Source organism: Atractosteus spatula, chromosome 25 (assembly GCF_055471065.1).
Source record: "Atractosteus spatula isolate fAtrSpa1 chromosome 25, fAtrSpa1.hap1, whole genome shotgun sequence".
Classification (NCBI taxonomy): domain Eukaryota; kingdom Metazoa; phylum Chordata; class Actinopteri; order Semionotiformes; family Lepisosteidae; genus Atractosteus; species Atractosteus spatula.
In genome coordinates this window covers 3,691,330-3,718,831 of record NC_142730.1, presented here as the reverse complement: position 1 = coordinate 3,718,831, position 27,502 = coordinate 3,691,330, and the positions used below count along the sequence as shown (strand labels likewise).

The 27,502-nt window shown below is 39.8% G+C and overlaps 1 protein-coding gene across 2 annotated transcripts; it reads left to right on the top strand.

Annotated features, from left to right (window-relative positions):
• The first annotated feature begins 523 nt into the window (after positions 1-523).
• usf2l (upstream transcription factor 2, c-fos interacting-like) lies at positions 524-27,502 on the top strand. 2 transcript variants are annotated; one of them, XM_088905628.1, is made up of 11 exons: positions 524-994; positions 7,081-7,127; positions 12,200-12,318; positions 14,997-15,116; positions 15,748-15,907; positions 16,491-16,578; positions 18,487-18,531; positions 21,780-21,838; positions 23,030-23,124; positions 24,222-24,350; positions 25,083-27,502. In XM_088905628.1, the coding sequence occupies exons 1-11, from the start codon at positions 957-959 to the stop codon at positions 25,170-25,172; spliced, it is 990 nt and encodes a 329-aa protein (XP_088761754.1). In that variant the 5' UTR covers positions 524-956; the 3' UTR covers positions 25,173-27,502. The 2 variants fall into 2 exon arrangements, with proteins under 2 accessions (XP_088761754.1, XP_088761755.1); XM_088905629.1 differs by lacking the exon at positions 18,487-18,531 and having other exon boundaries at positions 877-994; positions 25,083-25,295.

Below are 27,502 nucleotides of genomic sequence, written 5' to 3'. Positions count from 1 at the left end.
GATCTTCTGCATTAAGGTCGTAGGCTTGGAGAAATAGTTGGCTGTAATTAAGACATTCAAAGGCATTTCCAGTTAAAGAATATCGATGATACTTACACGACCGTACTGCCCGCTATCACCCAGCTCCGCTTTTGATACAGCAAAGACAGTGCCAACTAAAAAGCTGTGATAAAAGATATCGACAATGCAATTACAGACCACCCCACAGTAACGCAGTGCCCGGGATACATACAGGTAAGAAGTATCTGCAGATCTGCAGTTCCACCCCGCTTCTGTCTAAAGCCAGGGCATTAAAATTGAATCAGGTAGCGATCCTCTCATCAGAGACACCCGGCATCGCGCTGCACCGGGTCTCCAACACGGGCGATTTTTTTTTTTAAGATGCGGGGGGAAAAACCACGACATAAACTGTGCACCTCTTCGGTGGCTGTACGTGCAATACGCCGTTCCAGTCCATATTTTGTCAGCGGCGACGCTGTGCCTACCGCAGCGGATTGATACGCAAAACAAGGCGCCCGGGTTTACCGAGGAGGAGCGGAGCGGAGCGGAGTGGAAGGTGGGGGGGGGGACGCGGAGAGACAGAGAAAAAGGGCCGGCAGGGACTGGAGAGGGAGAAGACAGAGACCAGAGTCTGAGAAAGGCAGCGGCTCTGCAACTCGCACTAAGCGGGCAGCCTGTGATAGTAGCCAGCCAGCCAGCGCAGCGCACAGCCCACTCGGGCGCCAGTCACGGGAGGGAGGGACGGAAAGAGAGACACGCAGAGGCAGAGAGAGAGAGAGAGAAAGGGAGGGAGAGAGAGAGAGACACAGCGCTCTCCATTTTTCTCCAAGCCTGATCTCTCCTCACGTGTCCTGGAAAGGGGATCTCACATGACCCGTGTGTTTGTCCCCGTGATCAAAACTTCCATCTCCATCTCTCTGAAATTCACATTTTAAATACAAACCCCAGGTCCCCACATGGACATGCTAGAACAGACGCTGGATACCGCGGCCAGGTAAGGACGCTCTCCCAGCTAAAGCGCCTTAATGGCTTCCGCCAGCCTCCATTTTCGAGCCGCGGAGCCTCTGCTTTTTTTCCTCTTCTTTTGGTGGTTAAAAAATCAAACTGTGCAGCAATCGAGTCGGTTTTCTTACGTTTTAGTTCCATCTAAGATCTTAGTCTATGTGGGTAAAAAAAAAAAGACAGAAATGTGTAAAGAGAATTGGTTTTGTTTGTTTGAAATGTTTGTATTTTTTTTAGTTTTGGGGGGGTTTGCTGTGGCCTACGTTACGAAGTGTTTAGTACTCGGGCTTTTTTTAGAAACCGAAAAATAACGGCGCTACCGGGCTGTTCAAAAATGGACTTAACTTGCAAAGCAGCGAAAAGGAGTTGCCGGTTTTTTTTTTTCGGACTCTCTCTATATTAAAAAAAATTTTAAATCACGCAGGACATTTGAATTTTTGCACTGCTGTAAAGAAGGGTTGTGCTTCTTAACCCCAATTAAAAAGCGCGGAGACATTGCCTGCATCTGTCAACTTTCGCTTAAAAGGAGCTGACAGAGTTTTAGAAAATATCGGTGTACATTATTTTCCAAATGAGCATTTCTCTCTTGCAATACGCATTGATGTTCTTAAAGTGTGTATTTAGGACTAAGGCGCCCTTGACAGCACGGATACTGGCCATACCTAATCCGTTCAGTGCCTCTTTGGGCAGAATATTTTTAATTATATTTAAGCTGTAATTATATTCAAGTGTAATCATTTCCTGATACTCATTTTTAATCACGTATAAACTGTTGTGGCGGTGTTGGAGGACATCCCGTTAAGCTTTTCGCGGACCGGCTCCATGACGCGATGTGCAGGTTAGCTGGTTTCGTGGTGAAAGCGCCTTTTTTTTTTCGTGCGTTTGCAAACTCGTACGGATTTGGCCTTCTCTCTCTCTCTCTCTCCTGTTGTGTGGCATGGTTTTGTTCTGACATCCTATCAATAATTGACCAGCGAGGGATATAGCGGGACCCAACTAAGTCCTGGGCAGATTTAAAATCTTGAAAGCGATTTAATGTCGGTGCACAGAGAGTATGACAAGGTTGTCTTTGTCGAAGACGTTTGGGGGCTTTTGAATAAAAAGTTTGGAACTTCTACCCTTTTTTTTTGCGGTAGCTAACTTTAAAAAAAAATACATACCCTTAATTAAGGGTACCCTTGATTAGTTTTATACATCCATTGAGTTCATATGATGCATGTGTACCTTAAAGGTAAGTATCATTGTGCTCTGCTTTCTTTTTTATTACTGTAAAATAAGCTTTTCAAGGATGGCTTTCAGGATTACCATCATTTTCAATATTGCAAAACATAACCGATGTGCCCTGGCTTTATAAGGGCCTTATCTTCTTCAAAATAACGAACGCAAAAAAATAAAAGCAAATTGGGCATTTTAAGCTTTTTTTTATTTTAAAATGCACTTGAATGTTTTAAAGTCGGTATCTGGAAAAGAAGGCAAAAGTTAAATGCATTGGGTGTGTAAAATCCTCGATTGTTTATTCTTGAACAATCTGGAATAGTAGCAACATACCAGGAGGGCAGTGTTCCTGATTCTACTGTATGTCGTGGACAAGAGGAACAGCATCTCTTGGCAGTTATTTGTGGCACTCTCTATATAGGTGACTGGAGTACAGGGTAGAAAGTCACAAAAACGGTTTTGGGAGTGGGGGTGGCATGGTGGTGCAGTGGTTAGGTCAGGGGCCGAATGGAATGGAATTCTGGACTTGGGGTGCTGTCTGTGTGGAGTTTGTATGCTCTCCCCATAACTCTCCGGTTTTCTCCCACAGTCCAAAGACATACTGGTAGTTGATTTGGCGTCTGGGAAAACTCACTCAGGTGTGAGTGTGTGCCCTGCAGTGGACCAGCATCTTAAATTGCCTACCCTGGGAACATTAAAGCATTTTGACTTGAAACTGTCCAGGCTGTACCCTGCCTTGAGCCCGTTGCTTGCTGGGATAGACTCCAGTTCCCCCTGATGGCCCTGAGTTGCGTGAAGCCGTAAGGAAACCGATGGCTGGTTTCGGAAGGATTCAGTGAAGGGCAACTCTTCTGCCTGTCCATGTTTTTGGTATGTTCCCTGTGTAGAGTGGTTCAGATTTTGTTTTTAGAAAACCTTTAGCCTCTTTGTATATCATGGATATGGGCTTAACTGAGCTTACATGGATAGGAGTCTCTCTGGAAGGGTTTGATGTGTGGGGCAATTTGTTTTTCTTTTCGTCCAGTGTCTCTGTGTGGATCTGTTTAAATCTTGCAGTCAGCTCAGCTCTGGTGCTTTCTTTCCCAGATTCTGTGCAACAGTTCTTGTACAAACTTGACACTGCACTACATAAGATAAAGGGAAACATCAGAGTGCATTATCAATTATTTTCCCAGTGCTTCTTAGGGTTCCAGATCAATAGCCAATCTGTCCTAATGTAGGTGACCCTTTGACCCTGTTCATCAATCTGTCTTTGCATAAATATGTAGGTGTAACATGAAATACTGAAACCCTATGGCCAAAACAGTTTGAAATGCATTAATTACGTACACAAGAAATAAAGCAAGCAAAATGCAACGCATTAATAGTACTGAAAGTCAGATAGCATTTATTATGGGGAAAACCCACACTACACTTTTTCTGTAGTGGATTTATTAGGGATGTTCTAGTGCTAAATTTCTTTACTGTTTGTTACTGAACAGCAAAAATATCTTGGAAGCATCGCCTGAAGTTCTCCTTGTGTTTCAACATATCAAAATTAGCACCTTCCCAACAGTCGCTCAGTTTCCCAGTTTTCAGATTGTATGCTTGTGGCCTTGCTAAGCAATAATGAAAGCAGACTGTTAATTTTCTGCATGTGTAATAATCGAATACTTTTTTTCCAGTTGCTCGTACAAAGAGCTTGGACATTTATCACAAGAATCTTTCTCAAGGATTTCATCAAAAAGCTCATTTGAACTATTCAAACACAACCTTAATTAGAATCGCAACTATTTGTATAACTGTAAATGAGACCAGGCACATTTAACTCCTTTGGCTGATTGCACAGACAAGTTGTTTTCCCTTGTGTTCATTGTCATATATGATTCCGACTGTCTGAATGTTTATTTTCACAAACAAAGCTTGTATCACAGAGGAGCGTGCCTCTGTCTGCAATATTTTGTGCATGGTCTTAAGGGCTTCTTACGTCTAAGATGTGAAGTTTAGATGTTGTGCCTGAGGTGTTTTCAGAGTAAGATGTAATATTTGATTCTCTTGTGGTGCATAGCTAAAACTTCACAGCACTGAAACACCCTTTAACTTCTGTGCTCTGTTTGGATTATTTATACCACATTGAAGGCTCTACCATGCTTAGAAAAATGCTATTTGTAACCCAAACAGGACTGGATTTTAATAGCTAGAAATGGGTGTTTGTGTATCCTACATGGTGATGGGTGAATATTACATTTTGACACGCTTTTGAATAGTAACCAGTCAGTGGATGTTTCTGATAACAGCCAGTAGGGATTTTCCTGTGGTGGACATTACAATTTGTCATCTAGACAGCAGCAAGTATTGCTTTTGGAGATGTAAAGCATTTGGCTGAGATGAGTGTTCCTGTAGGGAAGAGGTCAGAGGTCAGAAAATGGTCCCAGGCAGTGCTGTCTCTGCAAGTGTGCAGAAAAGGTGTATGTAGTAATTTATTTTAGTAAGAATTGGTGATAAATTCTTTGTTGCATGTGGAAAATGGGAATCAGGCCTTGAAGCCAAGTAATGCATTTCTTATTTGTAAGGAAGTTAAAAACTCACTTTTACCTTTCTAGATAAAAATAAAATACTTCTTTCCGGATTGTCGAATGTCCAAAATCTTGTTGGAAACTATAAGGAGATGTAAACTACAGTGAGACTTAGTGAGTTCTTACAGTATGAGGAGGTACATGCTGTCTGTATCTGACTGCAGCAAATTAAATCGTTTTATGTAATGTATGCATTTCAGACAATGGGTCCAGTTTCATCTATTGATTTCCAAGTGTTCAAGACTGCCCAGAAATCTCTGATACAGTGTATGCTTGAGCAAACAAATTCTTCTTTTATTTTTTATGTGTTGTCTCTTGACTTTCATACAATGCTGAAGTGTGCATAATGTAGGCCTAGCTCACATATTCAAAAGCAAAAAAAGGACAGGAGATGGAAATTGAGGAAAGAAAGATGTCACTGAGGATTATATTGTTTGAAAACAGATCAGTGTTGGTATACACTTTACTTGGATTTTTTTTTGTGGGAGTTGAAGTGCATTTGATAAAACTGCCCGAGGCTCTTTAGTGTTCTTTTAAAGATGCTTATTTTAGCTGTAGGATCAGTCTCATGCACAATAAATTGCTTGCTTGGCCAGGTCTTATCATCAGACAGCTTTCATTGTAATGGCACAGCAGTTACCTTGTCACTGGACTTGTCTTTGAGGGCGCCTCACTCCTCCAGTTGATGTTAACTTGCCTGTATGGGTTCTGTGGGCCTCATTGTGTCGTTCTAAAATGAATGCCTTTTGGTATATTTTGGATAAGTTCATGCACCAAGCAGGTATGTGGAACAATTGCTAACTTCAGAAAATAAGGCCACAACTTACTTGAACTGTTCTGAAAAATGTGTGGGTGTAGTTTGTCCAGTTTCATGGTGAATATGCATCATAAACATGTCTGTTAATAGTAGGGTAGTATTTTTTCATTGCATTTCTGGCTAGTATTCAACTTGCCTGAATATCAGTATTGGCAGATTTAAGTGCAGGTTTTTAAAATACCTATCCTCTTAGATTACCTGAAAGTACCTGCAGTAACCATATTCTTGTGTTATTTCAGCAAAAATGCTTGTTATATCATTTTGTGTTTCCATGCTGGACAGGCATCTTGTTTTATAATAAATTAGCTCTTGGTGATCTTTAGCTTGTCCTTCTCTCTATTGTTTTTCTGTGCATCACCATTACTGAAAGGTCAGTGGGGCAAATACAATTGGACCCGGGCTTATTCAGTATTTTTATCAAGAAATTGAAAGTCAGGTAGATGGTTCGGAGAAAGGTATTAGTCGGTACCTGGCTTAGGAAATGACATTGCAGCCTTCATATGGATCGGTATTCTTGTTTTATGTTCCAGTGGATTTTAAAACTCACAGCTTGGGTTGCGAAGATATGTATCTATATCTTCTGTTTTGGCTACCGCTCTTCAAAATTGCATGGGAGTGTAAGTTATTGTATCTTCCACCAGGATGGCTTGAGGGATTCTTAACGTATAATGATTTTGTTTTTATGCATTGTACAGGCATAAAAAAAATTGCGTGCCAATCAGTCCCAATTATATCACTGGCACTAGTCTCCCCTAGGACTCCGGATTTTGTTGCTGTTGATACTGGATGTCACGCTTGGAAAAACTACTGCACTGGCAAGCTTAATATTCCATATATTGTGTCTGTGTCTGTGTCAGTGTAAGGAATGCTTGTATTGAGATATTGTTTATCTCATACTTTCTCATATCTCAAGTGATAAATGTTTGTATTCAGTTAATTGTACATTTCCACTAATTGTCCGAGTCACAGTGATCAAATTCAGAGAACGGATTGTCTCCTCTTCCCTTAAGCTGTGTTCTTGCCTGGGTTTACTAGAGGCTTTTTTGCATTTCTTGTTTATATAAAAAGATACTGTTTTGCCAGTTTATTCCATAACTTCATCCTTCCAGTCAACGGTAGTTCTAATAGTAGTAGAATGCTATTTGTGTGGGCAAAATAAATCCCAAGCGCACAAAAAGGAAGAGAAAAGGCTGTTTTTCCACAGTGAATTTATCCTGCAGCCAAAAGAAACATTTATAAGTGCAGCAAAATCTTGCAATTATCTGGAAAATCATGATCATTAAAATGCCAATTTACCTGCTATGAAAAAGAACTGACATTATAAATGTAATTATGCTGTATGTTTCACTGTTCAGGCACTAAGTGCTGGAACGTTTGTAGGTATTGGGTATGTTCCCTGCATAAACTTGCTTTGTATCTCTTTAGTGTACTGAACTAGTTTTGTAAAAAAGGTAAAAACCATCAAATAATAGAATGTTTTCTTTTTTCCAGTCACGAGAAAGGACAAGAAACAGAGGAAGTTGTTCAGCTGCAGGAAGGTAAGTGGGTTATGGTCTTGATATTGAAGTTTAAGGTTTAGAGGTGCTGTTGTGCCACTGTCACGCATAGCATATGTATAATATATGTATAAGCATATTGAGGTTAAAGTCCAAGTGCATGGTTCAGCAGGTTTGTACTATGCTCAGCATCAAAGGAAACTGCATCAAAGTAACAAAGGTTATTGACATGAAGGTGTTGATTTTTTTGTAGCCCATGCACTGAAATTGTGTTGAACAGCCTTGACATAAGTAAATTTTTTGTGCTAATTTGCAGTTATCAGGGTTGATAAACAGGGGTCTCCAAAAAGTAATAGTGTTTAGAAGTATAGAAGTAATAGTGTTTACTTCCAATGCATGCTTAGCATCTGATTGCAGACGGTTCTTTCATGGGACTTGGTCCAATTTCTCTTATGGAGCCTGGAAAAGTGTGTGCTTGTTCATTGGTCTCTAAGCCCTAGATGCCACGTGATCCCAGCTCATTCCACAAATGTTCAGTGGTGTTCAAATGTGCTGAGTCCACAGCACATTCTCCGTCTTGCATATACATGAGGATGATAGAATGAGTCTTGCGGGGAGATTTTTTTTCTGACGGCATCCTGCGGTGCACGAAGGAAAAAAGGGAAAAAAGTTCATTTGGGAAAGAGCAAAATAGCAACAGTCGATGGGAATTACTCACAATTGGCACCAGCACATTTCAAAGTCCTAAGTTGCAATAAACAACTTTTGTACACCCTCCGGCTGAAACGTTCGGTTCCTCCAGTCTATATTTTCCTTTGGATATCCTGATTGTTTTTTATTCCTGTTCATTACGTGTGGGACTTCAAGGACTCTCTCTCCCCTCAACATCAAAGAGGATAGTCCAGAACAGGAGTCGTCAGGGTGGTAGGGAACTGAGTGCACTCAGGGGGACTTTACTTTCATTTGGGTTGAAAACATTGAATTCATAATTGGTTGCTTCATTTTATTTTATTTTTTTGTTGTTCATTTCCTTATCGAGATCTTGACCCTAAATTTGAATTGTATTCTGTTTTTATTGTATTCTTTTTTTTGTTGAATGTGTCTGTTGGAATTGCTTGTATCTGTCTATGTAAATGGAACTTTGATTGTAAACTGTTGAAACACCTCAATGTGATTTAATGCCCTTTGAAGTGAACTGTGTTTTGATGTACACGGCCAAAGCTGCCTGTATGTAACTGGTGTTTATCCGACCTACACAGGTGAACCACAATGTAACCAGAATTTAATCATGGGCCTGCAGTTGAAACACAAAAAGATGAATCCACCTTCCTTTCCAGGAAAATACTTGTCTAACAGACCATTTAACGAAATTTGCAGTCACGATACCAACAAAGGATCAGAAGGCAAAAACCATTGCCAAAGCACTGTGGGGAAAACTTGATTGTCCCTTGTGGGTTCCGTAGCCGTTTGCTTAGCGACCAAGGGAAAGACTTTGAATCACATACCATCAAAGAATTGTGTTCTCTCATTTGAGCTGAGAACGTGAGAACACCACCGTATCATCCACATGGAAACCCTGTAAAGTGGTTCAACAGCACACTTTTAAGCATGCTTGTGACACTAGATGAGAAGGACAAGTATCTTTGGAAAGACTTTAAGCCTTAAGCCTTAGAGGGAAACTCAAGTTGGCTGATGGATGAGAACGCACCATACAAAGAGTTGCAGATGGCAACTCCAAGCAACTTCCATAGCCGGTTGCTTAGTGACCAAGGGAAAGACTTTGAATCACATACCATCAAAGAATTGTGTTCTCTCATTTGAGCTGAGAACGTGAGAACACCACCGTATCATCCACATGGAAACCCTGTAAAGTGGTTCAACAGCACACTTTTAAGCATGCTTGTGACACTAGATGAGAAGGACAAGTATCTTTGGAAAGACTTTAAGCCTTAGAGGGAAACTCAAGTTGGCTGATGGATGAGAACGCACCATACAAAGAGTTGCAGATGGCAACTCCAAGCAACTTCCATAGCCAGTTGCTTAGTGACCAAGGGAAAGACTTTGAATCACATACCATCAAAGAATTGTGTTCTCTCATTTGAGCTGAGAACGTGAGAACACCACCGTATCATCCACATGGAAACCCTGTAAAGTGGTTCAACAGCACACTTTTAAGCATGCTTGTGACACTAGATGAGAAGGACAAGTATCTTTGGAAAGACTTTAAGCCTTAAGCCTTAGAGGGAAACTCAAGTTGGCTGATGGATGAGAACGCACCATACAAAGAGTTGCAGATGGCAACTCCAAGCAACTTCCATAGCCGGTTGCTTAGTGACCAAGGGAAAGACTTTGAATCACATACCATCAAAGAATTGTGTTCTCTCATTAGAGCTGAGAACGTGAGAACACCACCGTATCATCCACATGGAAACCCTGTAAAGTGGTTCAACAGCACACTTTTAAGCATGCTTGTGACACTAGATGAGAAGGACAAGTATCTTTGGAAAGACTTTAAGCCTTAAGCCTTAGAGGGAAACTCAAGTTGGCTGATGGATGAGAACGCACCATACAAAGAGTTGCAGATGGCAACTCCAAACAACTTCCATAGCTGGTTGCTTAGTGACCAAGGGAAAGACTTTGAATCACATACCATCAAAGAATTGTGTTCTCTCATTAGAGCTGAGAACGTGAGAACACCACCGTATCATCCACATGGAAACCCTGTAAAGTGGTTCAACAGCACACTTTTAAGCATGCTTGTGACACTAGATGAGAGGGACAAGTATCTTTGGAAAGACTTTTAAGCCTTTAGTACAAGCATATAACTACACAAGAAATGACGCAACAGGTTACTCTTCTTACGAATCGATGTTACTCATTGACCTGGTCTTTGGAATTGGTCCTTGCGATGAATTGCACATATCACATTCTGATTATGTGATGAACCTTCACAGTCGCCTCCAGGAGAGCTATGCGTTGGCAGTGGATTGTTCGAAGAAGATGGCAGGAAAGAAAAAAATCAGATTTGATGGATAGGTCAGAGCAGCTGAACTGGTTGAAGGAGACCGAGTTCTCGTGAGAAATGTGAACCTTAGAGGAAAACACAAGTTGGCTGATAGATGAGAACGCACCATACAAAGAGTTGTAAGGCGGGTAGCAGATAGCCCTGTCTATGTGATAGAGCCTGAGAGATTGATGGACCTCAGTGTACTCTCTATCGAGATCTATTGCTTCCATGTGGATTCCTTCCTGAAGAGGAGGTTGAGCAACAACCTGAGACAAAGGAGAGTAAAGACACAAAGCAGCACAAGCCAACAAATGGAAGTGCAAACACTTAGTGATGAAGATGATGCGTACTACCTAGATAATTAGAGAAATAGAGCAAAATGGCAACAGTCGATAGAAATTAAGTGCTCAGAAAGTGCCCAGGAAATTAAGTCCTAAGTTTGGGGGAAAAAAAAACGTTTGTATAGCCTCCAACTGAAACGTTCGGTTCCTCCAGTCTATATTTTCCTTTGGATATCCTGATTGTTTTTTATTCCTGTTCATTCCGTGTGGGACTTCAAGGACTCTCTCTCCCCTCGACATCGAAGAGGATCGTCCAGGACAGAGTCGTCAGGGTGGTAGGGAACTGAGTGCACTCAGGGGGGCTTTACTTTCATTTGGGTTGAAAACATTGAATTCATAATTGGTTGCCTCATTTATTTTATTTGTTTTTGTTGATCATTTCCTTATCGAGATCTTGACCCTAAATTTGAATTGTTTTCCGTTTTTATTGTATTCTTTTTATTATTGAAATGTGTCTGTTGAAGTTGCTTGTATCTATGTGTATATGTATAGAACTTTGATTGTAAACTATTGAAACATCTCAATGTGATTTAATGCCCTTTGAATTCACCTGTGGACTTTAATTTGGGTTGAACACAATGAATTCATAATTGGTTACATCATTATTATTTTTTTGTTGCTTGTTTTCTTATCGAGATTTTGACCCCGTATTTGAGTTGTATTCTGTTTTTATTTTATTCTTTTTATTATTGAAATGTGTCTGTTGAAGTTGCTTGTATCTATGTGTATATGTATAGAACTTTGATTGTAAACTATTGAAACATCTCAATGTGATTTAATGCCCTTTAAATTCACCTGTGGAACCAGAGAACAAAAGTTGATATTGAGGTTTTTTTTCCTAAAATATAGTATATAATGCTTTTTGTAAAACTGGATATTTCCCTGATCAGGGCAGGCTATCTGGACCAGCTCAGAAAAATGAAGAGTGGAGAGCAAGATGTGACATTTTTAAATAAAACAGTTGCATGGTTTTGATGACATAAGAGCCAGACATCATGGTGCCTATCCTTTAAAAGCAAGTTGACAGGTTGTGTACAAAAAAAGCCTTATACACTCGATATCATGTGGTAAACATTTCAAATAAGTAGCATTTTGTAAGTGTTCTTTTCGTCATTTGCATCCTGATGGGAGTTTTAGTCTTAGATGTTTTCATTCTCAAGTTGTGATCTATGTTGGTCTTTAAGGCTGCTCTCTAAGTTCAAAGATTCCAGCTGCAGGTACTTCTGTTCCACTAAGGTCTGGAAAGTAGTGTTTCTCCACTGGCTTTGAAAGACATTAGTAAGGCAGCCTCCTCTGTATAGTGAACCTACTGTGCCCAGTGCAAGCCAAACTTTTACGTTATGAAAGGGGTATTTGGTAGTTACATAGACGGTTGTAGCAACATGTGTAATGCATAAATGCTATATTCTCTCTCTGGAGGTTGTAGTCCCTCAGGATGTGTCGTTTTTTTAAATTACCATCAATTCAAGACCTGGGAAATGCTCTTAAATTGATTCAGTTAAGATGTAATTTGTGGAACTGGGCAGCTGAGGACTGTGCGGGACAGAGAATGTGGAGATGTCTTTCTCGGAACAGAAATGAAACGTAGCATTGTATGTCGCCGCGTATTAGCTATAGTATATGTCACAGATGTTGAAGCACCAGTGCCTAATGTTTCTTTTCATGAGTTTCAAAATGTCAGCTAGCGCAAGAATGGATATCTTGGCTGGGTTTTAGCCCTTGAGGAAAAGTTGAGTATTTTACCCATGTTACGCCTCTTTTCTCAGGGGACGGCACTGGAGGGGAGGAGCAGGCAGCAGTGGCCATAGCCAGTGTCCAGCAGGCTACAGCGTTCGCAGATCACAACATCCAGTACCAGTTCCGAACAGAGAACAGCGGAGGACAGGTAAGGCTCTGTGGCTAAGGATCTGCGCCTGTGACTGGAAGGTTGCCGGTTCAAATCCCGCAGCCGGCAGAGGAATCCTACTCTGTTGGGCCTCCGAGTTAAGGCCCTTAACCCCAACTGCTCCAGGGGCGCCGTACAATGGCAAACTGCGCTCTCTCCGTCTGTGTGTCTCATGGAGAGCAAGCTGGGGTATGCGAAAAGATAATTCCTAATGCAAGAAATTGTAAAGAGTTAATAAAGTGATGTTGTTGTTATTATTAACCGTCTCTTCTGGTGGATGCTGTCTACCACTGTAATGAAGAGTAAACCCTTGAATGTCATGCAGGCATTCAGGAAACTTTAAATACCTTTACTAATATAGCAAATCACAGGATTTTATGAATTTTTATGTTTAATTGTATCACATGTTGAAACGTGAAATGTAGTGATTAATTAGTATGCTTTGAAATTTCTGTATATACAAAATGATTTTTAAGGTACAGACTCCCTCAATGGCTATAATGCTGCCACTTTTATGAATACATCTTGCCATCGACTACAAATGCGGTAACAATTAGTTTCAGAACAACACAATGGGGTTGCATATGCACATATGATTACAGAAAAACAAAAAAGCATAACAAAAGGGTGTCACAAACTGCATCCCAGCGGTTCTTACAAGAATCATCAGAGATCGTTAATAAAAACTTCACTTCCAATTCAAAGCACACAGAGCAAGCCTCGTTTTTGTGAAGTAGTTTTCGTTAAGTATCATCAAATACACTCAACTTACAACTTCCATCCTCTCATCTTATGTGGTCAGCGCTGGAAAATAAGACCGATTGGAAAAATAATTTTATTTCTGAAAAATTTGACAAGAACGCCCACGAGAGCTAGTTAGTGAGCCTATATAGTAATCTTAATTGTTTTATTTACTGTTTTATACTATATTCAAAATCTTGAATTACCTTAAGACGTTGGCAAGATTTTTTAGAAGGGTTTTTTACTTATTTACTTTTTGCGAATTTTGCATTACTCAAAATCACTAGCACCTGTTAAGCTGCGAGTTGACTGTAACATTTGTGTGTATTAGTTCCGAAGAGCTGTCCCTGTCCCCAACCCAGATCTGAATGATGTATAACCAAACGTGTGGTACAAATAATTCAATAATTTCCTTTTGGGTTTTTCCCAAATGTCATTGTTCCATGGTGCATGTTTCATGAGAGTTTTTTAAATAGACCATCTAAACCTTATTCACCCTCTATAATGTGAGAACCAGAAAAAGGTACTTGTACTGCCTTCATTTGTCAATTGAACTATCACAAACCTATCTGTTTTTATATTTTATTTATCATGTGCTTATGTGGTTTAGTTTGTATAGCATACTTCAAGAACAAGATTCAGCTTTAAAAAAATAGTGTATCATTCAGCTCTTTTTTGCAGACATAAGCCAGAGCACAGGATGTTCTTCAGTATAGGCCAGTGTCTTTTCCTAGAAGTTGTCTTCTTGGTAGTCCTGCTCTGAACGTCTTTTATTATGTTTGTTGAAGTTAGAGTGGAGCTGTTTTGCTTTTTAGTTGGTGTGGGGGAGGAACTTGAGTGCAACAGCTCATCCACATGTTTCTAGTAAACACATCTGGCTCTGGGTCATGTGATAAAGTCCTGGTTTGTGATTGGCTGCAATGGGGTGTCACATGCTAGTCAGGAGGGAGTCACATGGATGTCTTTTTTTAGGAACTGTTGGATGGAGGTTATTGCCAAGTTAAGCAATGCAGCTTAGAACTAACTGTTAAGGAAAAGTGCTTTTTGGATTTTTGCCTTCCCAAAGCTGTCATATTCTTTCAAGCCCTGTCAAGTCCTTCGAGCATATGGCTTGGACTGGTTTAGTATCATTTTAGTCATCTGCACAGATGGTAATTAGATTCTTCTGTTAAAATCAGGTGTTTCTTTGTAGTAGGATTGCATCATATTGAGTATATGATTGTAATTATTTAATAATACAGTTCTGATTCTGGTCTTTACCTCAGAATAGTACTGTACCTTTTCCTGTCAAACTAATATTATAGGCTGTTTGTTGCTGTAAACTACTTTCCTGCAGGTTGTAGAAATATGCTGTTTTGATTCTGTTCCTTTATCTTAAACAGGATTGCCTAGATTTGACATTATTATTTTGATGCACACAAAATGGTGTCATAAAACTGCACCCTTTTAATGTTACTGGGTTTCTGTAACGTAAAGGTTTGCGTTTTTACGCCTGTTAATTTACCAAAATGTAAGATTTTTAATATGAGTTGTTCACTTTTTAAAACTAATGTGAAGCTGTAAGAATGTAAGACTTGGAAATAAATGGAAATATGCAAAAAAGAATTAGATTTAACAACCTATTTTTATTACAGATGTCACAAAACATATTGAAAGCCTACAAAGGCTCATTTTTCATTATGACCGTTATTCAGTGCAGGTTTTGGTTTTTAACCATTTATTAGAAAGTAATATATATATTATAGTGTATTATATTGCTGTTGTATGTTAATGGTTCCAAACTGGTTTGCTACGTGATAAAAATAAAAGATGATTTCAAATTATGAAACAAAGACAAAATAATATACAGTATTATCTGCTGAGAGGGTGTGTAAGAGGTGATGTGTCCTGATGATGATTTGTGATCAGAGCTTATTTGTGTGTCTGCCTTGCTGTAGGTGACATACAGGGTTGTCCAGGTGACAGATGAACAGCTGGATGGACAGACAGATGCCACGGGGGCAGTCAGTGTGGTCTCCACTGCAGCTTTCACGGGAGGTCAGCAGGCAGTCGCACAAGTGAGTTGTCTTGGTTTTCATGTTACATAAGCACCCAAGACCATCGTTCTGTGATCTGCCAAGGGACTGTCATGCTTATAGAGTGTGCTAGTCTTCGTACAGAGCCATTGCAGTCTCCATCGGATTCTAAAAGTGTAGTTACTTTATCGTTCTTTTTCTCTTTATAATGGGAAATATGCAGTGGGGCATCCTTAGCAGTATTAAATAAGATTGATGTACCAAACAAGTAAATTACTGTGATGGTAATAAAATAAGAGTGAAGGAGGCCTCTCAATTAGGCCAGCATTGTTTTGTATGTGCACATTTTTCGTAGCAAGATAGTACAAGGACAAGAAGAGAGGCACCTCTACAAAAATAAAGAATTCAAGACCAATGAAGAGTCATAAATAAACTTCTCAAGGAGAAGGAAATGGGGTAGTTAAAAAGTCCTGTTAGTGTTATTAATGTTGTTTCTTTTGGTTTTAATGATGGCAGTGCATCGTATTTGAGTCCAAATAAAACACTGGGTTTGTAAAAAATTCTTGGTTGTTTATCTGATGCATGCGTTCCTGCGTTATGACTTGAAGAATTTTTTGAATGATGTTGAGTCACCAGCGAGCTTGGAAATGACACCTTGCCTCTCTCCACCCAGGCGGTGATCCAGAACCCCTTTAGTAATGGCGGCAGTCCGGCTACAGACACGGTCAGCGGAGAGACGCGCTTCGCCTACTTTCCCGCCTCCACGGTGGGCGACGGCACAGCCACCGCGGTTTCGGTGCAGGCCACAGACCCCACGCTGGCACAGGCTGGAGGCAAGAGTTTGACATGAACAGCTCCTTCTCCCTCTGCGTGCTGCAGTTCATGCCTTTCATGTTTTTGGTCAAAAGGAGATTAAACTCTAAATTTACTCTTTCAATATAGAAATCAGAAATGGCAGTCATTAAGTCAATTACGCCATCAGCCAGTTCACTGTTCGGGCTTGTATCATCCAAATGGTTTTTCCGTAAGGCAAAGAGGCTACAAATTTATCTCTATTTTTTTTGTTCTAAGCTATTGCGCAAAGAGAACTGCATCAAACGTTTCTGCCAAAATCTTATGGCTAGATTAATATTAAGTAATATGTTATGTTATTGCCCTCCCTTGCTGCCATTGGGCTTATGAAGACAGATGAGGTTATGATGGAGTTCTATCCCTGTTCGCTTAGCTGGAGATGTTGCCAGTTTTAGCCTAGATAATGACTGTGCTGCTTTAGCCCCTTCTAAGCAATATGCAATTAAAAACAAAACTATCTTTCTGGATTCATTGCTGTAGAATTCAGTGTTCTGGAAGTTCTGTTTTTCTTCCTCTAGGAGTTGTAGAACCTCAAGGGTTTCTTCTCTTTCCATCTGTTCTCAGGTCAGTTCTATGTCATGATGACTCCTCCAGATGTCCTTCAGTCGGGCACTCCCAGAACCATCGCCCCCAGGACGCATCCGTACTCAACGTAAGTCCGTTTTCAAGGCCTCTTTAAAGGCCTAAGTAGGGTTTCCCTATAAATCCCTGTAAGTGTGTTGCTGCAACTGCTTAAGTAGGAAGACTTTCATGTTTTTTCCTCACTGCTCACTTCCTGAGAAGCTGTTTGATGGGCTTTACAAATCGCCTGAGATCCCTCGCAAGCTACCATCTTGTATATTTTGCCTGTTGACTGCCTGTCTAACATCATATGTAGCTGCACACGTAGATGGTTACAGCTCTGTCTTGAGCCACAACAACCACAAGTGCTGCCAACACATCAGGGTCTGAAGAAAGGATTTTCTTTAGCAGCTGTGCCTGCCATCTGACAGTCTGCAAGTCTGTGCAAGTTAACGTCTGGAAATTTGAAAAAGCTTTTTTAGAAATGTATAAAGTTTTGAGCAAGGATATGAACGTTTAAGCAGTTGTAGCAACACCTGGAGATGCAGAATGCTGTAGATTTAGGAACCCCTCTGCTCACTCTTCCAAATGTCATCTGGGTGCTTCAAAATGTGAAGGTTTGTTTTCCAGAAATACACATTTTAAAGTATTGAAAATGTTTTTGGGAAAGGGCTCTGAAGTAGCACAACCTCACACATATTAAACTGAAGGAATTGGTATACAGGAATTGAGTACTGTTTCCAGCTTGCACTATCCTCTGAAGATGAATACACATTACTGTAGCATGAAGGAGTAGTGTAACCCTATGCTAGCTCTCTAGAGCAGGAGGATTGTTTCTTTCATCATTCTTATCATTATATTGATCCCTTAGAGTATTCTCAGCCTCATTCTTACATGTTAAATGTTCCAGTTTCAATTAAAAATACATTGTAGACGTGATTCTCAGTTTATGTGCTATGTAGACATAGCGGAGCTTTATCAAAAAGTAAGTTTTTAAAAAGTAAAATGTGTATCTTTGCCTCCCATTCCTTTTTGAAGCAGCCAAACTGAAATGCTATAAATCTGTAAAGTTGGTACTCAAGTGAAATTTCTTCAAATTGTAACACTGTGCTTTGGTTTCAGAAGTCTCAAAAGTTCTTTACTAAACACAAGATCCTGTATTGTTCTATAAATTGTAACACTAATTCTTTACTCTATTTTCAATGTCTTGTTTCCAAAAGGAAGTATATACTATGTATGCATAGAAATGCAGATGCTATTTCATTTTATCCTTGCATATATTTCACAGGTTTTGATCCAAGGGAAGATACTGTGGTCATTTGGTTGAAATCCAGAATCTTTTGGTAACAAGGCAGTAATTTAGAGAACTGGGCAGTTTGTCAAGAGCGCTCTTCCAATCACATACTAATGTGAACAGTCAAAGAAGGACATCCCAAATACCTGAATTTCTCCCTACCTTTAGTAGCATGGAATGATTTAAGCATCTTAAAATGTTTGGTTATTACATCTGAGTGAAGTCAGTTTGATTTTCTTCAAGCATATGATGGGCTGCAAGCATTTAAATTAAAGTTTCTCCTGGAGCAGTGAGCAACAAGCTCACAGCCCTTGATAACAAACATGGATGACTTCAAAAGTTTAAAATCTTTCAAGGATTTGAACTGTGGGGAAAAAAAATCTGAAGCTTTGTGGCAACACTGTCAGAACCTCTGTATTCGCTGTTTAAGTCACCTGCTATATGATGTCTATAGCTTAACTCGCCAATAATAATTTTGAAGTTGTCTAGAATGATATTGAAGGAGGCTTCTCCTTTGTTGACTTCACTTGCAAGTAAAGAAGGATCTTCTCGATGCAGAGGCAAAGGCTTTGCGAATGGTAGCCCTTCAGGTATTTGGCACTGTTCTGGCACACAGGGATTTCTGATTGTCTAGGCCTCAACAGTGATAATATTTCCTGTTTAACAATTGCTTTGGAATCTGTAATGTTTACCTGCCATCCCCAGAGACACTGCTGAAAACGAGATGCTGCATCATGACAATTTATCCTGGTGAGAAAAACTTTCAAATCCATACAAAAACCCAACTATATGTTTCTAGAAATGAGTGGAGAATTCAGTGTCCCCGGTCACTTGAAGTAATGTTGTAGTAGCCCAGTTTCACCCTTTGATTAAACTGCATTGGGCTGGATATATCAAGGACTTTGTGAACAACTGCAGTTTTTTTTTCTGGACAAAAGATAATGTACGCTGTAAAGGATACACAAACTTGAAGGTTTTTGTGACCTGTTTTTTCTTTAAATGCGACAAGTCTTCTTATAAAGACCTTGATATATCTTGCCTATTGCTGAAAAGCCAGGTGGAGGCCCTCAAATGTTTAAATATTCTAATGCAAATGTTCTCTTGTAACTGCTGTAGATTGGGGCGTTTTTGCTGTATTGTTGTACATACCTAAAAATGTATTTTTCTTTTTTACATTTTTGGACCTTGCGTTTTTTTTGTTAGCCATATTTTTTATACAAGCGATCCAAGTGCAGTGTTCTTCTCTAGAAGCTGGCTTTTAAGTGTGAAATTTAGAAGCCCCGGTGTTCTTATTTCCTCCTTCTGTCCTGTAACTGCACTGTGTGTCCTGCAATGTAGTGCATAAACAGTTTATAGGTCTGTCAAATATATCAGTATAATATAAATACCACAGACTGGTCTTGTTGAATCTGCAGATTTTAAACTTAGTTTTCATTATCTAGTTTCATTGATATCACTTGCTTTTGTGAGAAAATAATACATCAAATCAAAATACTTGTATGTCTTTTATAAGCCTCCCACTCAAGTGAAGCTCACGCTTCACTTACACACTTTAGCGCATAATGATGTCGGCTTTTTAAAACTAAAATCATGCCAAATGAAGCTTTATTGTATTGCTGTCCAAGTAATATTAATTATAAGGGTACATTAAAAGTAAAGGGTAAACTGTTTTGAAATGCATTTCAGAAAATTTCAGCATTGTTCATGGCTGTATTTCATAGCTGAGTAGGAGTTTTGCTGGGACCCACCATTGGAAATCACTGCTATATAGAACTCTAAATACTTGGCTTGAATTTGATTGTTCTGTTTCATTTGGAAAATGAGGAAAACTGCCAACATGGTTAAATGTAGGATCTGTGTCCAACCATGGAGCTTGTATGGTGGATATTGTCTGTTAACTGTTCTAAGGGAAGGGGGTGTTATAAAATTCTGCCTATGGCAAACGTTCATAAACTTGGAAATTCTATGAAGTTTTCCAGAAGATTTTGTTTTAGTTTAGATCTCGTGGGGACCATTGACGTTTTCTCTTATTTTGAGAAGCCAAGTATCTGAGGAGACAGTCTTTTTCAGCTTGCAGCATCTGGTTTTCAATGAGTCCTGCTGGTTTTGAGCTAGCGTTCAGAAGGAAACACCATAATCCTTCATAAAGTGAATAACAAAATATACAAGTGCATAGAGATATACCATTATGTCCAAAAGTATTGGGTCTGCTTAATGAAATTTTTGATTTACATAATTCCATTAATTCATTTTATCATAAAAGAACGTACTTGGTATTCAACCCAGTAATTTCATGTGCCCATAACTATTAAACTCAAAATCCTGAAGCCATAAGTTTGACTAGTTTTTCTACGTGTAAATGTGGATTTTGCTATTTTGCTTTGTACTTGGTACCTGCACATTATTTTTTGCCAAGTTGTTTTGGAATGTCATTGATGATCACCCGCTTAAAGGCAGAGCCATGTCGGACTGCTTACCCTCATTCTTTACAAAACGGAGTGCTTTTTTATATAACCTGTGGTTTTCTTGTCTTTTTGATAAGATAGCAAGGTGTTTTCAGTGTGCACTGCCAGTGACAGCTCGTGCTGAGACACTTATGCTGCGTTAAACTTCCAAATTTTCCTCCCTTCAAACACGTATTAAAACCCTCAGATATCACTTGACATGGAAAATAACCTGTTAAAAACTTCAGCTTTAGTTTCAGTCTGGCTTACACATTTATGTGAAAAAAGAAGTTAAACTGGATAACATCTTCTCAAATGCTCATAAACTACAACCCTGATCAGCCTTTTCCTTACCCTCACATGAATACAGATGAACTGTTTCTCGTGTTCACAGATTTTTATAATTCCCTTTTTGGTTAAAGAAACGGGTGGAGCACACTTGCTTTGATCCAAACATCACTCTTTCTAGATTGAGTTATTTCACTCTGTGATTGTAGAACCAGGGTTCTCCAACTGGAGGCACTCTGCAGGTACTACAACTGGAGGTGCTGTATCCTCAATGATGGCATGTTAAGGATTAGGGATTAGTTAGTCGAGGCAGTCTTAGCTTCCAGTGAAAATACGCTCCCACCATTTTTTCATGCTTACAGCAATCTCCTCGAGAAACTCTTTCCTCCTACAATCTGAACTTGTTATACAGTGCTGCAGAGCCCGCCATATGGTGAAAGATTGAATAGGTGTGTTGTAGGATCTTCTCGGCACTTCCTCTTTCTCCCAGTGTGGGTCCAGGGGTCATCGGGATGTGAGGGTATATAATAAAAATAAGAACCGGTGATTTAAAATTTTAATAACAAAATATATTTGTTTTCTAGTTATCAGTAAGTGGTAGGGAGATAAAAGGGCAGGAGATAAAACATGTTATTAACCATCTACAGTAGGTGCTCTTCTTAAGATGAGACATAAAACAGAGGTCCCGACTCTTCATAGTCATTAAAAACCAAGGATGTTTCTTTAAAAGGGAAGTAGTATTAAACCTAGTGTCCTGGCCAAATTTCCCTCTGGTCTTTACTAATTATGCCCTCCTAATAATCCCCATCTATGAATTGGCTTCATCACTTTGTTCTCCTCCCCACTGATAGCTGGTGTGTGGTGAGCGTTCTGGCGCACTATGGCTGCCATTGCATCATCCAGATGGGGCTGCACATTGTTGGTGGTGGAGGGAAGTATGTCAGGCTCTTTAAGTGGAGTGTCCAGGAAAGTGCTATATAAGTGTAAGGAATAATTACATTATTATTAAATATACAAAATGATGGTGTGATGGTTTTGTTGCTGGTTTCTTTCATGTCAATTGACTTTTGTCACTTATATAAAAGTTCAAAGGGTGGATTACTTGAAGGTCCATTTAAAGTAGCATTCGTGTCCATTCGTGAGTTGTTTCAGATCACTGTGCTTTGTTCACATGATGATTGTGAAACAGCCCTTAAAAAAAGGTCATTTGTAACTGTACACGTATCCAAGTGAGTCTCCAGCTCAAGATTGGTTTTCTCAATGCAGGAAGATGGATGGGCCGAGAACGCCGAGAGACGAGAGGAGGCGAGCGCAGCACAATGAAGGTAAGGCATGCCTTCACTGTGGCGGAGGTGACTGGCTCCTGCCCTGAAGCTCTTGCAGTTTTATTTTTTCATGGAAACTGTATACTAACGCAGCGCTGTGGATGTAGTGGATAGAATTTTGTGCCTCGCAGCGCTGGGGTCCTGCATGGAACTCTCTGGTCGTGTTGATTTCCTCTTACAGTCCAAAGACATCCTGTTAGGTTATTTGGCTTCTGGGTGCAAGTGAGTGCATGTTTGTGTCTGTTTTCCTTGCGATGGACTGGCGTCCCATCCAGGGTGTATCCTGCCTTGCGCCCGTTGCTTGCCGAGACTGGTTCTGGCTCCCCCAAGACCTTGTATTGAGGTTAGGAGATGGATGGATGGAAGAGATTTGTCGCTTGAGTATTGGGGAGGGATGTGTGAACCAGCTGTAATGATGGTTTTGGCTTTTGGTGTTTTTCTAGTATAGTAGAGTCTTTGAATCACTGTCAAAGGACAGAGTTATAAAGGCCACTATATAGGAAAGAAAGAGCTGGTCAGAGATTGTGGTTATTAAGTGTCCCTTCAGTACTCATATTAAACAGTCTTTCATTCCCTTTGTCAAAGAACTACAGCAACATGCTAATTGTTCTAATTTGTACACACTTGACGTTTTTCTGCTGGAAAATTGTTAACAGATTGTCTTTTCCCACTGTGCTCAACACTGTATCTTTGTTACTGTCACTGTATCTCAACTGTATGTTTGTTGGATTAGGGACCTTCAGCAGTCTCTCATATTAACTTCACAATTTGGGTTTTATTCGAGATCAAGTTTCAAGGATGTACAGTTCAGAGGAACTTATCAGTCACTTGATACTTGAGTAGTGTGTGAACGATATCAACATATTCAGTTGGTGCCACAGATAAGGAGAATTTGTCCTTTGGACAAACTTCTCTTTGGATTTGTGAAAAAAGCACATAAGCAAGTTCCAAATAGTGGACTTCTTCAGTTGGTCCACGCCAAGTTCACCATTACCTTCAGAACTTTCTCCATCTTCATTTTCAGTGGTGACATTTAGCAGAATCTTAATGATTTGGCTATAGTTTTACAAAGGCTTCCGTCGTGTCCAGTGAGGGAACGCTGCGCTCAAAGCTACGTGCTGGTTGTTGACGGGAGATGGGTTGGATTAGACCCTCGTGCTGATTCTGGCTTGGTCCTGTTTCTCCCTACAGTGGAGAGGCGGCGAAGAGACAAGATTAACAACTGGATCGTGACATTGTCCAAGATCATTCCAGACTGCAACACGGACAACAGCAAGACAGGAGCTGTAAGACTTTCCAATTATAATCTATTCTCACAAGCACAGACTTTTCCCTTATTTTCTCTCTTATTACGTCTGTTATTAATAAGTGTAGAGAGACAAGTACACAAAAAATGAAGAGTGTAACAATGTAGTAAGGCATGGTACAATTAATTGAAATGGTAAACTGACACCCTACTAAACAAATTGAAAATTCTAATAAAACGGCATCTTACAACTTAAAATGTATTACCTCACCTCTTGAGATTAACGTGCTATAGTCATGACAGTCAATTTCAGGTCATGGAAATGAAAAGATGTCTTTCTGACAGACCAGATGATGGTTGTTTCTAATTGGGTTTTTTTTCTTTAAGTGAGCTCCTGTTTCATCAAACTGACATTCCCTTACGCCTACTGCTTCACTGCATGAGGTGCTGTTATTAATTAAATGGACAGAGATGGAATTCCTGAGTTTTGTCAGGATGTGAACCTCATTGTAGTTACTTATCTAGCGTTGTTGTTTCCAGCACTTACATTTTATGTTTGTGAAAGGTTGGGGTAATCTGTAAACGGAGACATGGGAAAACACGTTTTCAGAGACAGGCAGTTGACACCAGAGGATGCTAATATCACCAGTGTCCACCAGAGGGCGTGTGCATTTTTAGCATTTGAAATTTAATGGAAGCAGTAATGTTAGTGCATTCTGTTGTCCCATTGTTTTGATGTTTCCCATTATACCATTACTAAGGGGACCAAAATATTGGATCCACTATTGGATCACTGCTTCACAGGTTCCATTATATGGTTGTTTAAATAGGGTAGGTAACATGCAGACATGTTCTTAAGTACCCTATATCAAGAGCAAGGCTATTCTCTCAAATAGTGACGAGTAGTTCTATACCAGATTTAGCATTAACAGGCCTTCTTACCTTCCGGAACACTCATTCATTGTAGTGTAAATAAGCATAATGAGTGGACATGTCTAAAGTATTCAAATTCCTGACAATATGACAGCTTCAGGGTAAAAAATAGATGAAGTTCTGGGAATCCGTAATCTGTTACTGAGCTAACATGTAGGACTGGGCCAAATGGCTTTGTTTTTCACCATATTCTTTTTGCTTCAGAGTAAAGGTGGGATCCTGTCAAAGGCCTGTGACTACATTCGTGAACTGCGGCAGAACAACCAGCGTCTGCAGGAGAGCTTCAAGGAGGTGGAGCGGGTGCAGGTGGACAACGAGCTACTACGACAGCAGGTGAGGTGTGGCTTTCTGTGTGGGAAATGTGCGGCTTAACCAGCTCTTTCTGGTTTTCACCCAGCTAAGGTTCTCGCTCTTAGCCATTGTTAAGCCACTGTCTCACTGAAACAAAGAGTGTTGCACCACCACAGCTACTAAGTCTCAGCAGAAGTCAGCCCTGGTCCTGGAATAAGTCAGTCGTCCTATTTTATTTCCATTTAAGCTCTGAATTTCTTAGAACCATGAAAGTACTTGTTTGATTAATCTTTTCTCTCCCTTCTATCAGAACTCCCCTGGTTTAGGTATCTTGAAAGTAATTAATTTGGGGTCCTGTAGAGCACGGAATCCTTTTTCTGGGAGTGTTTGATGTTGTTCTCTCCCGCGTCTGTACATCAATAATTTCTTGCCTTTTAAGTGATGCTCTGTGATCTGTAGGGCAAAAATAGTTAAATGGGTTGACAAGCTAAACAGATTTGTTTGCCAAATTACTTGGCAGCAGTACAACTACAGCAAGGTGTTTTTTGAGACTTTGAATGCAGAAAATAGTAAGCAAATGCTTAAACATGCAGTTCAATTGAGGGGATTAATAAGCCTCAGTAAATGAGAGGTCATCTAGATTGGCTAGGACTGAGGACAAGTGACCTAGGTGTCCAGTCTTAACAGATCCTTCCCCTAAACCTCCCTTCTGCTCTGTTGACAAAGCAGCCCCTGTCAGTGGAGCTAACCCTGTGGAACTCGCATGATTTTCAGATCGAAGAGCTGAAGAACGAGAACGCGCTGCTTCGCGCCCAGCTGCAGCAACACGGTATCGAGGTGGTGGGGGAGGCGTCGGGGCAGTAACCAGGAGTGCCCAACAATAACAGCAGAGGAAGAGCCATGACTGCACATATGGCCCCACGTGACCTTTTCTTTCCAGGAAGAGAGCCAGCAGCCAGTTGCATCTCCCTGCACCGGGAACCTCATCATTTTATTAAAAAAAAGAACCTAGAGGAAATGCAAACAAGCAAGATGAAGTACTGTAGTAACCTTTTTTGTACATTGGGTGGTGCTGTTGGCCAAGAAATAGTCCATTTAGGTTTATTTTTATTTATTTCATTATCTTCTTCCCCCTCACAATCTGCATTTGCCAATGCTGTGTCTATATTTTTGCCTGGCCTCCTGTTTTCTTTTAGTATTGTTACTGTTAGAACTTGTTTTTAACGTTGTTTGATTTTAATTTTTATCTTAAATTATTTGTTTCAGGGGAAAAACATATGACAGCAGTACCCCATGGGTTGTATATGTTCTCTGCTAAAATGTCTACAAAAAAACTGGTTCACTGTGCCCAATCACTCAAGCATTGGGGTTTTCGGGGAGAGATTTGTCTGTAATATTGACAAAAGTTGATAAGCGCGGAACAAAAGAGAAAGTGGGGAATTTTGTTACAGCAGCCCATTTTTTGGTCTAAGTTATATTCCTTTATTTGTTGTTGTGTCTTGTTGTAAAGGCCAGAAACCCTTTGTGTTAACATACAGCACAGATCTGTGTTACACAAGGTGCCCCTTTTTACATTTCTCGATCATTTAGAGCCCATGTACGTCATTCCTACCCTACCCATTTTTTTGTGATTTTCAGGAAACATTAGGGATTTCTTTGTGGGGTGTACATGCCCCATATTCAGCAAAGAGCTCGTGTCTGAGATATCTGAGAATCTGTGGGTAGTAAGGAAGTCCAGTTCAGGAGATGATCATGAATGTGTTCACCAGAAAACATGGGCCCTCAGGTCTTCAGGTAGCTGAAAGGGTCTTACGCTTTGAGTTTCTCCTGCTGCATTTTCACAAGTATAAAAAAGAAGCTGGGTGTGGAGAAAGCACAAACCTATATACAAGATTTATACAGGATTTGAGATTTGTATTGCTTATTATTAAACTCCATTGCCTTAGAAAAAGCACTGGTCGAATTTAAAATGTACTGGAAGCATTCTTAGATTTTTTTCAAATCTGATGTTTCATCATAAGGAAGATGATGTAGCAGTAGCATAATCTTCCATTTTTATACAGTACTATCAAGGACAGTTCATTGTTATGTATACGTGTATTGACTGTTTCTGTTGAAACTTGAATTGCAAACATTTAAAAGCTTGGATCTTATTGTATGAAACCTGGTGTTGTATTCTTCCACAGTAGACACAAAAATTTTCAAAATTAAGCCGATTTGTGATGAAAATCAAGAACTGGTGGTTAAATCTAATAAGTCTGATGCAGCTTTTGCTTGATTTGAGGGGCAGCTGCAGGAACCAGGTAATGTTAAGGTTTTTTATAATGAGCCTTTTCAAAGGACAGTCTTCAACTGTCTTCCAATTCCATGAGGAAATATGTTTAATAAATTGACACCAAGTGAAGATAAAGCAGACATAAGGTGTCATACCTTCACTATTGAGTCCTGATTCCTAATCTGAATATCTCTTTTGAATGATGTAAATCACTAACTGAATCAGGTTTTTAGTTTGTTTTTACTATTGCATTCAACACAGTATGAATGTCCTTGTAGTTGGAAAGTGGTTAGTCAGGTCAGCTTTAAAATGACTCTGTTTTGGAGTGTAAGATCTTTTCTATTTTTTCAGGGTAAAGTATAATTTGTTACATTGTCTTCAGAACCATTTGCATTTCCACTCTAATGTGGTAGAATTCTGTGCAGCTAAACTTTTATACAATGACCTTAAAATGTCAAAGAATTCTATTTTGGCTGCTGCGTTTACTTTGTAGAAAGATTTCAAGCTAGCAGTGTTTTTTTCTGAAGCCTAGTGAGTTAATTCCATTTCAGTAAGTTCTAGGATAGATTTGCTTTTTGCCATTTGTGCTGCTTCATATCTGCTAGAATAAATTCTTGCAGGTGGCCAAGGTGGTTAATGTGACTTTGACCTTATGCAAGTGTTCTGTCATGTCACAGCTTGTGCCAGGAAATCTGCAAGGCACTTTTAATCCAGCAGTGTTTTATTAAAGACCTTCATATTGGCAGGAGCCCAGGTGAAAATTATGCAGAACCTAAGCGCAGCCTAATTTGAACTTTACTCATGTGTAGTTAAAGTAACTAAGACCTGTGGAGGTTTTAGGTGGCTGTTCTACTGAACATCAAATTCCTAAGTCAACCTAGAATGTAATAAAAACTTTTGCATTTCAGTTAAAAAAAAA

What these genes read in the sequence shown, in the direction of transcription:
- usf2l (XM_088905628.1), top strand. Translation starts at nt 957, where the DNA reads ATGGACATGCTAGAACAGACGCTGGATACCGCGGCCAG. An exon ending in GTCAGCAGGCAGTCGCACAA is followed by an intron (nt 15,117 to 15,747) that starts GTGAGTTGTCTT and finishes CTCTCCACCCAG; the next exon opens with GCGGTGATCCAGAACCCCTT. An exon ending in CACGCTGGCACAGGCTGGAG is followed by an intron (nt 15,908 to 16,490) that starts GCAAGAGTTTGA and finishes ATCTGTTCTCAG; the next exon opens with GTCAGTTCTATGTCATGATG.